This window comes from Eleutherodactylus coqui, chromosome 5 (assembly GCF_035609145.1).
Source record: "Eleutherodactylus coqui strain aEleCoq1 chromosome 5, aEleCoq1.hap1, whole genome shotgun sequence".
In the NCBI taxonomy this organism is placed as follows: Eukaryota; Metazoa; Chordata; class Amphibia; order Anura; family Eleutherodactylidae; genus Eleutherodactylus; species Eleutherodactylus coqui.
The window spans coordinates 144315318-144330731 of record NC_089841.1 but is presented as its reverse complement, the minus strand read 5'-3'; the positions used below and the strand labels follow the sequence as shown (position 1 = coordinate 144330731).

Sequence of the window (15414 nt, the reverse complement as noted above, 5' to 3'; positions counted from 1 at the left end):
GAAAAGAAGATACTGACCGCATAAGTCAGAGACTATGATTTGGACTTTGATAAAAATTTGAACATTGACAGTCACAAGCCAGCAAAGAAGAAAAAGATAAATGGACTAATATGGGAGCAGTAGAACAGGGTGGCGTATGGCAAACAGTCAGTAACTTGCCTACCACGATCCCTGTACCCCATGATGGCCCAGCTGATCCATAGAAAGACTCACCTATCGAAGGCAGCTATGCTACTGACGCTTGAGAGAGAAAGGGTGGCCCCTGGGTTCTCTATAGCTGCTACATCATTTGTCCAATTTTGCATGAGCTATGCCGTAAGCAACAGGGTAGAAGTAAATTGACCACAAAGGCACTTGCCAGGACCACTCTACCCATTTCAGGGATTGCAAATTGACGACATTCAGCTCCCACGTGTTGGGAAGTATGAATATGTGCTTGTTGTTGTTGATGTTTTTCAGGTTGGAGGCGTACCCTGTTACAAAAGTAAATGAGCAGGTAACCGAAAAGAAGCTCATGAATAAGGTAATCTGCAGATACGGGGTACCAGAGGTAATCGAGTCAGATAGAGGTACACATTTCACAGGTGAAATAATGCAACACTTCATGTCTGCCCTGGGTAACTCCCAGGCATTTGACACCCCTTATCATCCACAAAGAGCCAGAAAACCATTGTGCATTATAATATTTCTCTTCAGGCAATGAAACCCTGCACCAGAGGAAAACGAAAATGGTATGATACCCTATTAGGGGGAATTGGTACAGGTGTAGGGGTTCTGAACTCTATAGATTTAGAGGTGATGAAGAATAAAATGGCTGGGGTAGGACAGGATGTTTCTAGATTGATAAATGTTCAGGCACAATGCATGCCTTCCTTGTTCCTCCCCCGATGTCTTGCATTAGGATATGATAAGGATGTATTAACGCTTTTTAATCTGGTTTTGCGGTTTAAAAGGATTTGTTTGTAAATATGAGTAAATTCATGAACTATACACAATGTAGCCTGCAATATGTATATATGATTCACGAGAGGGACAAAGCAGTCAGATGTGATGACAAATAATGAAAAATTGTGGAGAAATATTCTCAAGAATGTAATTCCAGTAGCATCTTGGATACGGCCCGGGGCTGATGGTGTAGAATGCTCTGATGAGTATAGCACTGGGGAAATGATTCACAGAAACTTACACCTTTTTGCCAGATGCTGAAGCAACATTAAGGTACTACTGGCACCCAGATGCTATCCCTATGACAACTCTGACTGTATCCTTGGGTAGAATTTTAAGACTAATGAAAGACACTGAACACCTTCAAAAAGAATTTGGATGTTACTAACCTCTCCCTTATGGAATTAGAAAAACATGTATGGGTAGGAGATAAGTTGGTCAGCATAGGTAATAAGATCCAGGTAGACACAGAGTATAACTGGTATGATATTTTTACTGGATGGTCACCTACAGCAGGAAAGATGATGGATTTTATGTTTCACCCATTACTAATACTGTTTCTTTTGTTCATTCTTTTGAGTGTTTGCAATTTATGGACATTCTGTGGGATACGGATACAAGCAAATTATCTGGAATCGCTCCCTCTACGATATCGTTAAAACAGTCATACGTAAAAGAGCAACAACAGTGGGGATCCGGCGAAGAGGATAGAAAGACCGGCAAGGGTGGCTTAGCACCCTTGATAGTACCACTACAAAGGCTCTTTTCAAGATGGACTGTTTCAAAATGGGGGACTGTGAGGGTTATGAACATGAAAACTTATATATGTATACATTTCATCCATCTGTGATATACGTTTCCGGAGGCTTTTAGGCCTGAATTGTATACATTAAATGCTTGTACATTTAGGTTAGTACTTAATTACATTAAGTAGAGGTGTAATCTTAAATGTCCATCATGTCTCCAAGATCTTGTTTATCTCATTACACTGATCAAAAGGTTGTGTGGAATGCTTTGTTTTTAACTGCTGTCTAGGTAGGGCATGTGATTAAAATGTAGATTGTGATGATAATGAGGGTACCAGACACGATGTCTACATACAAACAAATAAAGCATTGTTTATAGAGAAGACACAATTATTTACCAGTAAAACAGGTCGACCTCTGTAACACTAGCCTTTGATTCGGACGACACTTGGATACGCCTACTTATTTTTGTATAAGAATAAGGCAATGTACACAATAAACTCAGATTGCTCTAAGACACGACCGTGATGCCTGTGTCTATTGCTTTCTCACGGTGGCCGCCATAACCACCTCTGATTTGGAGCCCCACAGCATATTAACGTAACATGGATTTATCCCTAACAATATATATATATATATATATATATATAGTGAGTTTTACTAATTTACACATTTATTAACCCTTCCCAATCATAAATTAGGCTAATAGAATTCTATTGCCCACTTTTCTTGCTTGTTTTTGGCATGGGAAGACACATTTTTTGTGGAATTTTCACGCATTCTTAAAAGTAACTTTTTAATCAACTCAGGTGTAAGCTTCATAAAAAAGGTGCCCAATTTGTATTGTTGCATAATTTGACAGATTTTTTCTTTTTAGGCTTATTTTTTGATTCAAACAAACATTTGTAGAGTTTGGTTATTCTAGTAATTTATCAATCAAAATAGTACCTGCAAGATATCAAAGAGATCTTGACAGATAGTGGCCAAGTAGTCTGTTTTCTCAAAGAGACGTTTTCTATCAAATTCCCAACGCTGGTCCCTTCCTGAAGCTTCAATCTTAGCACGGACTTCAAAATAGTAACTTTTCCACAATTCCAGGGTCCTTTTTGCCTCCAGTGTTTTGTTTTTTGCCGCTTCTCTGTTCTCTCTGAAAAACAGTAGTTGATAATTACTAAAAAAAACGTACACATACAGAGTATGTTGATGTGGGTGACCACTTCCCATTTTAAATTTATTTAACAAACGCATTTTTTTCCTCATTCAGTGACTGCATGATATAACCAACCTGGATATATTTATTAATCACCTACCGAAACAGACTGCGAATATTCAGGACTCGGCAGACTCTTTCTGCAATTTCCCAGGCAATTCTCTCCATTAATGGGACCATTCTCTCATCTTTATTGTAATGACGGGAAATAATCCACACCATTCTCAGAGCATTCATCATTGGAGGAATTGTATCCAACACTATATTAAAACCTGTGCCGTGTGTTAAGTTCTACAAGAGAAAATACCTCAAAAATTAGGATATTGCAAGCTTTGAAGACTGCACCATACTGGCTGGCAGAGATAAATTGCATTTACAGTACTGACCTTCAAATGCCGTTCAAGTGTGGTTAGGAATCGAACATTATCAGCTGCCTCTACATGGTATTTTGCAAGCTCAGTTACTGTAAGATCTAGATTTTGTACTAATCCAGGATCTGCAATTGACAAAACATTTAAGACCTTCTTCACTGTGGGAAGTTTCAGCTGTTCACTAAGTGCACTTAAAGTAGCATTACGGTCACGCCAGAAGTCAATTTCAGCCAGTGGAGCCTTTCCCTGAGAACAAAAGAAAACCTTGAATAGACCTTAAAGCAAACATCAAAAAGACTTTTTATTGCAAATTCTCCTCTCTTAATCGGTCAACTTGAAACTTGAACATAATTGTACATAGAAAACATGTACAAATACCATAAGCGTGAGAGTGACCTTAAAAATCATTGTAACTAATTTCAAGATATCTCTGGTGCATCCAGTATATGCTGGAACCCATTACCCCACCAGATTAGATACTCTCCGACCTTCAACAGCAACCTGAAAACCCACCTCTTAAAAAAAAAAAGCCTACAACCTATGACAATAAGCCTGCTGACACCACACCAGTATATGAGCAGCTTCCACCATCACCTAATGTCTCCTTGTAGATTGCAAGCCCTCTTAGCGTATGTGCACACAGGCTTTTTTCCATCCGTTTTTCAAAAAATTGGTCCGAAAATCAGATGGAAATAACACCCATTCATTTGAATGGCTGAATGTACATGGGCTTTTTTATTACTCGAAGAAATAGTCCAAGTAGGAAAAAAAACAAAAAAACAAATCGAGCATGACCTATTCTTGTCTGATTTTTGGACATGAATGGTACATGTCAATTTGCAGTCTCCCGCACATCAGACAGCACACAGACGGGATGTCCGTGTGCTGTCTGACCCAAGTTGTGCCTTAAAATTTTGGGCGCAGCTTTTCTGAATGCCCGTGTGCATATACCCTTAGGCAGAGTCCTCTCTACCTCATTTACTTCTTGTTTGTTGTACTTATTTTTGTATTATGTTAAGTTCTTAGAGCCGTTTTTAATATGTACAAAACCCTGGAATTAATGGCACTTTAAAATAATGGTAATAATAATATGCAGAAATTCAAATCTGAGATGTAACATGTTAACACCCAAGACTATATAAAATAGAGATGATATATGCTGTACATAATATATAAAATACCTGTGGTTTCTTTTGCAACAATTCCTCCAGAGCTGCAGACACTTGTGTCTGCCAATTCATTACACATTGCTCAAGCTTCTCAACAATTGTTTTATCCGCCGCCGCTACGGCAGGTTCAATATCAAGGTTCACATCTGGCATTTCTAATTTAATTTCTCCTAATGTTAAGAAAAAAAGAAGAAACCAACAAAAATCATAAGTTAGCATAAGAGTGTGCCATCAATGCTTTAGCCCTGGAAAAGCACTTTTGATCTAAAATGTACTGGAAAAACTTACCTTCAAGCTGTAGCATCGTTTGTTGAATATGGTTCAGGAATTTCTGCATATTCATAAGGAATTCATCTCGAATTAGCTGTACACTTGTTGACACCATATTGGGTCCTTCCGGCTTAGGGGACTCTTCAGGGGACCCTATTTGCTGATCTTGATCCTCTTGAAGGGAGATATCTTTGCTTTTGTGTTCATTGTAAGACAACATAGGCATGAAAACCTAGAATAGGAACAAAACAACATTATATACGTATATTTCTATCTAAATTATATATTTCTATCTAAATCTTTGGGTGTTCTTTTTGTGTGTATATGTGATACACAGAGATTTATTTTCTAATTACATGGTTGTGTATATTTTTTCATGTTTTACTTTATTCTACATTCATCATCAAAAAAATCTAGCACCTAGAATGAGTTGTTGGAATCGAATGAAACTTTATATGTGTGATTGTAACGTTCTAAGTAAGTAATTACAATATTAGAGCAAAAGGATAATTTATTGTGGAAAACTGAACCCTTGAAGGGAGACCCTAGTACCCTGTTGGGCCACCTCTAGCTTGGATACAAGATGTGATAGGGGCGGGCATGGAGGCATACAGGTTCCGTATAGGATCCTGCGGGATATCGGACCACATTTACTGTAACGGAGCTTCTAGATCATGCAAACTCACAAGCTATCAAAGTTGGCGTCCCAGATGGTCCTATACATTTTCTATTGGTAATAAATCTGGTGAACGGGTAGCCACAGAAGTGTAGTAATGTTGTGGAGACATTCCTGTGACACCCTTGTGTGTGCAGCTATTATCCTACTGGTAAATGCATCTTGATAGACCATCCATGAAAAGCAACACGTGGCTGCAGAATGTCCTCAACATATCGCGGAGCTGTCATTGTCCCTCGTACCACTACTAGGGGCGACCAGCTGTTGTATACGATGGCCCTCCAGACCATCACACCAGCAATGGGGTGCAGTGTGTCGCTCCACAGTAAAGGTAGGACTGCGGTGCTCAACTCTAGATCTTTAGACACAAACACGACCATTGTCAGTGTCCAAAGTAAACCTGGATTTGTCGCTGAAGGCAATCCAGTCACACTCCATAGCAGTCCAATTTTATTGTCCATGACACCACTGCAAACAGAGACAATGGTGGGTGGGTGTCAAAGGAAGTACATGGAATGGGTGCAGTGAGATCAAATGTCCTTTTGCAATGCGCCTGGACATGGGTCTGACAGACACAGGAGTCTTTACGATGGTGCCACCTGTCTCTGGATGGAGGACAATGTAACAGTTGAAGCGGCTCGTGTTTGTCAGACAATCTGGCGCTCTATCTAGGGTGTCTTGAGCCCGGTGGCCTTGTGTACATACCTTTATATATCCACTGGTCCCAACACCTCCTAACAGTTTGATCAGAATAGCCCAGATGGCGGGCAATCCAGCTTCCAATACTGCGCCCCCTTTCACAGTCTGTTAACTGGGTGAAATCTCTTCAGTTGCATCATAGTGTCTAGTGGTCAACAAGCCCTACATAAGTCGAAACAGAGGGCCACTACACAAAGGTAGCCTCTGAGAGCCTTTTCATAGGCCAAGGGTGGAACCAAGTAGCAAGACCGTTCATCTAATCACACAACTAAAATAATTTGCATATCTGCTGAGATGTAACTGCATGACAAGTTTGGCAGCAAAGCAACAACTCCTTCTAGGGGCTTGATTTTTTTTCACAATGAGTGTATAGAATAATGACTATAGTTTTAACACTTGTAGCACCCTATGGTTGTGTATACAATAAGTAGGTGGTAGATGTTAATTTCTTGCATGAATGTTAAAAAGGCATTGTCTAAAACTGGAAACACCATTTAGCATACTAAACTGCACCTCTGTGTATTATGCATTTTTTATTGGGATGTAGCCAGAGTACCTACAGTATATAGATTAAATATTAGGGGGAATTAAAATAAGAAAAATCACTGAATGTTTTACTATACCATAGGTCCTGGTCTGTAATAAAGTGTTCTCTTTAGGCTGCTTTCACACAAGCAACAAAAAACAAACAAAAAAAACCCGCACGATTTTCTCGTGATGTGACAGAGCTACAAATCACTTGTATGTGAAGCCCATGTTTTCTAATGGGTTCCTTCACATTAGCGATGTTTTGTAGGCTGTTGCATTGCAAGAAAAAAAATCGCGGTATGCTCTATACATCCGCGATTTGTGATGTTTTGTAGACCATGCTTCCCTATTGAGCCTTCCATTGTGTTGTATCACATCGCACAAAATTGCGGTTTTCATGCGGTGAGATGCAATTTTTACAGTAGGAAGTTCTACTGTTTGTCCCTAAAATAAGCTTTAGCTGCATTAAAAAAACAAACAAATAATAGATTACCTAACAGGCGCTGTCCACTCCACCGCACTTCTCCTCTGGCAGTTCCATGGCACTTGTTTGTAGTCTTCAGCAAGCACTTCCTGGTCAGGGGGTTCAAAAATACCACCTCCAGGAAGCACTGACTCTGATTGGTTCTTAAACGCCGTGGTTCAGCCAATCACTGCAGCGCTCGATAAACCAATCACAGTCATCGCATTGTATGGCTGTGATTGGTTCATTGAGCTCTGCAGTGATTGGTTTTGAGCACCGCGGTTCAGCCAATCAGAGCCAGCGCTTCCTGGAGGCGGGATTTATGAACCCCCTGACCAGGAAGAGGCGGCTGAAAACTACAAACAAGTGCCATGGAACTGTCGGAGGAGAAGTGCGGCAGAGCGGACAGCGCCTGTTAGGTAATGCACTGTTTTTTTTTAATGTAGCTAGGACTTCGTTTTGATGGTAGGGCTTATATTTCAAGCTTCCACACTTCCTTCCCCCCTAAAAATCCCGGCGAAAGAGCGCTACAAAGCAATTTTCTTGCGGTACTATCGCTGTCGCCCATGTGAAAGAGGCCTTAAACATCCAGCTGGAGTATATAGTACACCTGGATAAGATATGTGGGTTCATTTATCTGATCTGCAAGAAATCATTTCATGCATGTCTCTCTTTACTAATGGAAATTCTAGTAAAGAGAGACAAATGATAAAAAATTATACTTAAGCAAATATAACAATACTCTGCTATTTTATAAAGATAAACAGCACAAAGTGGATTGTATCATGGAACTAGCTCTTTACTACAAAGTCCATATTTCTATGAATCTACTATTCCAACGGAAAGACCAACATCATCTAACACATAATTATATAATACCTGAGAGAACACTTGTTTCAGCATCAGAAGGTAATGTCCATTCAGGATTCCATACTCCAAGAACATCGGCATGACATCATTAGCTTCCTGCATATCATTGGGCTCTGAAATCGTTTCTACACACAGATGGAGTTCATTAACATATTCATGGTAGCTGGGTGAACTTATGTCTAAAGATACAACAGTTGGGAACATAAGCACCCAATAGTGATCCCAACGACTGTTGTTCCTGGGCTTTCACACAGGAGCGACAGTCATTTAGAGAATGGAAGCTGTGTGGCCGGAGATCTCTTCTGGCTGCCCGCCTCCATTCATTGCAGACAGTTGATCATAAATAAACAACTCCTGTTCTGTGGGCAGCCATGGTTTTAGCTTTTGAGCTGAAAACCAACTGCCTCCGACAAGAGAGCGATTTTTTGCTCAGTGCCCTGTGGGTGGCTGTGTGTACACAAGCTTTCCGAAAATTGCTCTGCAAAAGGTCCCTCAAGATACTGTACCTGGTCCACCCATAAACACCCAAGAAACACTTCTTTGGGACACATTTGCATAACCCCACCCCTCTTTAGGTCCAATATACAGCATATGTCAGTGGAAAAGAAACAATTAGGAAACATACTTTAAATATATTTATTAACCAATGCGCATTCATAGAAACACAGCAACACCATACCTTGGGTATTCCGCAGAAAATACAAGGCAGTAGATTCTGCAAACTCCTGTGGAATGCAGTTGAAAGAGACATGTAGAACAGTACGATTCACCATCTGTTTGAATGTTTTCTGGAATGAAATTATTAGCACATTTGTGTCAGGGGAGGAATTCAAGAACACAGTCATTATAAATTAAGAGATGGCTACTTATATTTGTACAGCACAAATGCCAACAAAATGCCCGCAGGCCACACCCGGCCTGCCGCCTCATTTTATATGTCTCAAATCTAACAGGAATTCTACTTACCCTGCCTGCAATGGCCATGCAGAGTATGTAACGACTAACCCCTTCCCCATGGCGTTTGCATGCTCTGTCCTATACACAGTGCAGACACCAGAGGAGAGGTCAGTAGTCACAGACTCAGCAGCGGCTGCCAGACCAGAGCTGCAGGCTGGATGAGTAGAAACCCTGTAGGGATGCTGCCCGGTCAGAGGCCAATAGGGTGGTTGCTATTACTACTGGAACTACTATGGGGGTCCCTATTACTACTGGGGCCACTGTTACTACTGAGACTACTATGGGGGTCACTATTACTATTAGGGTTCCTGTGAGGGTCACTTATTACTACTGGGACTAATATAGGTGATAATTTTACTACCTGGGTCACTATTACTACTGGGGCCAATATACAGGACACTATTACTTCTGGGGCCACTGTTACTACTGAGACTACTATGGGGGTTACTATTACTACTGGGGTCACTTATAACTACTGGGACCAACATAGGTGATAATATTACTACTTGGGTCACTATTACTACTGCGGCCACTATTACTACTCAGGCTGTTATTACTGAGGCCACTATGGGGGTCACTTTAGGGCTTATTTTCACAGGCGTAAACGTGTTCCGGTCATGCCAATATGCTGCATATTTGCACGACCAAAAATCACTTATGCCCGTGTTTTTCAGCCGCTCTGTGTATTTTAGACACTGAGTATTTGCACACACAAAGAACACAGACAGGCTCACTGAAATGATGCACAAATGCACAGTGAATAGGCAGTTTTCCTGTGTATTTACTGCGTATTTGCGCCCACCTACTCGCTTGAATGGCCTATTGCGGTGTGTAATATGCACCAAAATAGGTCATGCCGCGTATTTTTTCACGTACTTACACATCCTGTGAAAAAATATGCTCATGTGAACAAACCCATTGAAATCAATGGATTCTATTCACTGCGAATGTGCGCAAAAACTGCGCGTTTAATACACTGTGCAAATATGCTAATGTGAACAAGCCCTTTCTATACAACTACAGTTGGCCATTTGAAGGCAACCATAAGGCTGATGTGGCCCTCAGTAAAAATGAGTTTGACACCCCTGCTGCACAGTATGGTGGAGACTGTAGGTCCAAGATTGGGCTTTATAACAAGTAAAACCATTATGCTCTATATAAAATTTAACATGAAGGCCAGTCTCATGCGGGCCGTACAGGGAAACACTCACACTGAATCCTGTACAAAGCAGCTCTGCCCCAGTAAAAACTCAGAGTTTTTACTACCGCCTGTGTGAGAGTGGCCTAATATATATATTAAAAGATGGCTAGCATCATGGTGCAAGAGTCATTGACTTGCATAATTGTAGTACCACCGTTCTCTTGTATAACAGGTGACTGTAGGTCCCTCAGGCATGGTCACACTGACACTCTGATATTGCTCCCAGATGTTTTCAATGCATTTGCATTGCTGCGGCTGTGAGGTTTTTTTTGAGGAAAAAATGTTAAAATAGATTCCAGAGACGCAGAATGATACATCCAGTTTGTTACTCTAACAGAAGTTAATAATATAATCGTGCCACAACCCTAGTAGCACTCATTCATCTAGTAGTGCTCATTCATCTGACGATTCTTACCTGCCCCTTTAGAAATCAACCTCATCTAGCTGCTGTTGTAACTAGGTAACAGCGGCCATTTATTATGTACGTGTGCATTTAAATCTCCAAACGATGTTCAGGGGTCCCGTACGGCCTCCCCGCTGTGCGATCTGGGGAGCCGTGCAGGTGTCAAGGCAGCCGGGGACCTTCTAAAAGACCCCAGGGCTGCCTTGGGAGACTGCCTATCAAGCCATCCCCGGGGGTAGCTTGATAGGCTGCCTGTCAGAATAGCTACAGCATTACGTCATATTGCAGGAGCGATCAAAGCATCACACGTTGTAGTCCCCCAGGGGGGCTTAAAAGAAAAGTGGAAAAAAAAGATCAATAAAGTTTTATTAATTGTAAAAAAAAAAAGTGTTAAAAGTTTAAACTCACCCCCTTTTGCCATATCTATAATAAAAAAAAAGTCTGTGTCCATAAAAGTCCGATCTATCAAAGTGGCGCATTATCTACCCCGAACGGTAAGTGTCGTCCAAAAAAAAAATAAAGAACGCCAGAAATGCACTTTTTCAGTTACCCTGTCTCCCAGAAAAAAAACAATAAAAAGCGATCAAAAAGTCGTATGAATTCCGAATTGGTACTAACGGAAACCACAGGACATCCTGCAAAAAATGAGCCCTCACTCAACTATGTCGACGGAAAAATAAAAAATGTATTGCGCGCAGAAGATGGCAACAGAAAATAATTGAAAATAATTAAATGTCTTTAAAAAGAAAAAAAAAAAGACTAGTATAGTAAAGAAAAAACTATACAAGTTTGGTATCGTAGTAATCGTACTGATCCATAGAATAAAGTTATCATGTCGTTTTTGTTGCAGTTTGTACGCCGTAGAAACAAGACGCACTGAAAGATGGTGGAATGTGGTTTTTTTTTTCATTTTACTCCACTTTGTTTTTTTTTTAAAGTTTTCAGTACATCATATGGGACATTAAATAGCACCATTGAAAAATACAACTCGTCCCACAAAAAAACAAGCCTTCATACAGCGACGTCGATGGATAAATAAAGGAGTTACGATTTTTTTAAATGGGGAAGGAAAAAACGTAAATGGAAAAAAAACAAAACAAAGGAGCCGCGTCATTAAGGGGTTAATGTAGGTAAATGTAATGTGTTATAAAAAGAGTTTATCTCAGAATGGTACAGAGATGGTACGCAAGTTATCGGATTGTTGGCCCTGGTTACTCTCTCATATCGTACTAGGATACTTGCCTAAATCTATATAACAGAGAAGCAGTGATAAATGAAATAAAAGCTGCAGGTACGATAGGTAGAGGCCAATTAAATAATTCCGTCTTACTGTGAGTTTAATGGGAACAACAGCCTTCTCCTGAGCGCTCCCTTGGCTTGATTCTGGTCTACTTTCTGTCCCCAAAGGGATATAAGCCTCTGCTTTTCCATTACTTGTTATGTCCGATGTCTCTTCTTCTAAATTCAAAATACAATGGGGCAGATTTACAGATCATAGCATTTTACAGCCGACAGTCTAAAAATATGCTACATTTATCACAGCAGCTAATGGTGGACGATAAATTCAGTGCATCTTCACACATTTTAGTCCAACGTTATACCACCTTCTCATTAGCTTCGCCTACAACAAAATTTTCATGCTATTTCTTAATGCAGTTGATTTTGAGCCGAAATCTGCACCAATAGTATAGATGATTTTGCCTTGTTTTGGATGTGGAAATGCTGTAGAATTTTGCTGTATAAATTCCACATCATTTCCGTCCCCTTAATGTAACACAATTAGAAAAGAAGACGAAGTATAAAAATATATTTGTAACCAAAAATAAAAGTTATATATTTGTCTTAGAAGATTATCAACCTCCTTAACCACACAATTACTTGAGATCACAGATGCATTTACATTAAAAGCACTAGACAGAAGTCCCCTATTATGGACTGCCATTAATTTACAGAAGCTTGGAAACCCTGCTCTTTGTAACAAAAATACATGCATAACAGCACAAACGAATTATATTTCTTACTGCCACTAGATGGAGCTATTGAGGTTGCATCAGCAGATCCATTCCTGACTGGAGAGTTATCTTCTACATGTGGAACAACGCTTTGAGTTATCAATTCTTCAGGTTCTAGGAAAAAAAACAATGTTGAAAATGAAATCATGCCTATGTTAATGTTTTCGATTATTGGTTGCAATCCAGAAGTTTGTAAACATCCCTTAAAAACGTAAAATTGGGAAGAAATAGTAAAAAATGCCAATGCTTTGGAATGCATGTGTTTAAAGGAAAAAAAACAAGATAAAACAGCTCATTCTTGACACTACTGCAATTGCTCCCTTTACAAACCAGAGGGAGATTTCATTCATAGCTAGAAAACTTTCCCAGATTGTCTGCCATTAGAGATGAGCGAGCGTACTCGCTAAGGCAAATTACTCGAGCGAGTAGTGCCTTTTGCGAGTACCTGCCCACTCGTCTCAAAAGATTCGGGTGTCGGCAGGGGTGAGCGGTGAGTTGCGGGAGTGAGCAGATGGGAGTGGGGGGGGGGGGGGGGGGAGATCACCCCAACGTTCCTCCCCACTCTCCCCCGCCGGTACCTGAATCTTTTGAGACGAGCGGGCATGTACTCGCAAAAGGCAATACTCGCTCTAGTAATTTGCCTTAGCGAGTACGCTCGCTCATCTCTATCTGCCATTCTTCTGAAAAAAGTTGAAAACTGCAGGACTCCCCAAACAAGTCTCCCATAAAGCTGTGAGGCTGGCACTTTCTTTGCTATACATGAGGGCACTCTGGCATTATTAATGGGGTGCAGGTTGGCAGTAGTAGTGGTGGCACTCTGACGCTGTGGCCCAAATATGACGCTGTGCGCAATGTACAAAACATTTTCCGTATCACGCAGGCCATGATACTTCTAAGACTCTTAAGAACAACTATGGCTTTACCTAATGTGGGCCTACTTATAGAATACTGCACACATCTCTGTATTCTGCTGACAGATTTGCAGAACAAATTAGATTTCTCCACTTTCATGCAACCTTATTACTGATCACCCCAGCAGGTAAAGGGAGCGCTTCAAATAACAAGAACGATCGAGTAACTGCTAGTTGTGAAGTTTCCGAATATATTAGACACCTTATAACAGAAGGTCAGATGTGTGAGGCAATAGGAAAGCATTGTTATAATGTAATATATTACATATTGTAGTATAGTAAGATAATGCATATTACAGCATAAAGCAATCTTACATTATGATATAATACACATTATAGTTTAATAATGCACACTAGAGTATGATATAATACATATTGTAGTATAGTATAATACACATTACAGTATAATAATGCACATTGAAGTAAAATATAACACATTAAAGTACAATAATACACATTATAGTATATTAATACATATTATATTATAGTACAATAATACACATTATAGGATAATAATGCACATGGGAGTATAATACATGACGATACACACATAATACTATACATATAACAGTAGTAGATATAAAGTATCATTGTGAAGCCACAAGCCTCTCACCGACTGCTATCTCCACCTCCAGCTCTTCCTGCCTGGAGCTCTTGTAGATCAGCAGCACGGACGCCCTCTCCTCCTTCTCCTCGGAGCTCTCATTGAGAAACCTCAGAAGCTTCACTTCATCTTCTCCATCGTTCCGGTTCAGCAGCTCCTCGAAGCAATTCGGGTCTGTGAGGCCAAAGCCACAGAACACCCGGTCCCGAATCCATTCCAGGCGCGGATCGTCCAGGGCCATGTTCTCCTTCAGTTTGTGCTGTGTGACCATGGCAACGGGACGCTGCGGCGGTACTTGCAAAAACCACAGGGAGGCGTGAGTACAAATTGGAACGCAATGATTCTGTGCTCCCCCTGCCGGAATGGAAGCAGTACTGCGCCTATCTATAATCGCCTCTCAGCTCAGTGCAGTTTGTTGTGCAGACGAGGGTTGAGAGGAGGGAGACGCCGGAGGGAAGCAGCGCCGCCTGCAGCCGGTGATCTGGATGCTCAAGTTTCTTACACAAAAAAATGTCCGTTAATGAGAATGTAATACATGAGCGTGTACAGCAGTGATTAGCTACAGTGGTCCAATAAATAAGGGTCTGTGAGGACCATCGATGCTGCAGCCGTGGGAGATGTATCTGCTCACTATTTTATGACATTTATTGCAGGCAGGTGATTAGTATAACTCTTGGACAACACCTGTACAGACGATCTGTTGGCTCTCCCGACATGTCTCCTTTAGTCACTACTTGATTTAGCCATAATGTAACAATTCTGGAGTATCTTTTATTAGAACCCTACGTGGTGTTATGCTTCCTAGAAATGTAGGACTTGACAAATGGGTGTTGCCAGCTGGAGAGGGGTGCTACACACTCTGCTGATCTCCTATCAGTGCAGACAATGTCAGGCTATAGGACACACCCCATTGAAAAAAAAAAAAGAATTACTACACCCAATTAGCAGTTATAAATAAAAACACACTGCAAAAAAACAATCAAGGACCTAGGAGTTGTCATTTTGCTACAAAACTCAGCAAGCATTTACGTCTCCAGTAGATAAGCAATTATAGTTGTGGTGCGATTAGATGAACAGTCTTGGCAACTGAGGCACTAAAAGTGGTTCCCCCCTTGGCCTATAGAGAGGTTCTCAGAGGCTACTTGTGTGTAGTGACCTCTTCTTCCGTTAGTGTGGAGCTTGATAACCACTAGTCGCCTCTACGATCCAATGGAAGAGATTTCGCCCGGTTTACAGAGTCTGAGAGGGGACGATTATGGAATGCGAAGAGATGGATGGTCGTATTGATGAATTGCCTGCTACCTGGGCACATCTGATCAGAGTGTTAGGGACTAGTGGATGATTGGAGGGCACACACACCAGATGACCGGGTTCAGGAT

The 15414-nt window shown here is 40.8% G+C and overlaps 1 protein-coding gene across 1 annotated transcript in view; it reads right to left on the bottom strand.

Annotated features, from left to right (window-relative positions):
- The window catches only part of DNAH10 (dynein axonemal heavy chain 10), a 147721-nt gene extending 133444 nt beyond the window's left edge, over positions 1-14277 (bottom strand). Inside the window, exons 1-10 of the mRNA XM_066603357.1 lie at positions 14045-14277; positions 12530-12634; positions 11839-11966; positions 8627-8735; positions 7957-8072; positions 4730-4943; positions 4454-4611; positions 3288-3518; positions 3002-3192; positions 2640-2838 (exon numbers count right to left, since the gene is read on the bottom strand). Of these exons, the coding sequence (XP_066459454.1) occupies positions 2640-2838; positions 3002-3192; positions 3288-3518; positions 4454-4611; positions 4730-4943; positions 7957-8072; positions 8627-8735; positions 11839-11966; positions 12530-12634; positions 14045-14276 (1683 nt within the window). The 5' untranslated portion in view covers position 14277. The remainder of the gene's footprint in view (positions 1-2639; positions 2839-3001; positions 3193-3287; positions 3519-4453; positions 4612-4729; positions 4944-7956; positions 8073-8626; positions 8736-11838; positions 11967-12529; positions 12635-14044) is intronic.
- Between the last annotated feature and the right edge of the window lie 1137 nt (positions 14278-15414).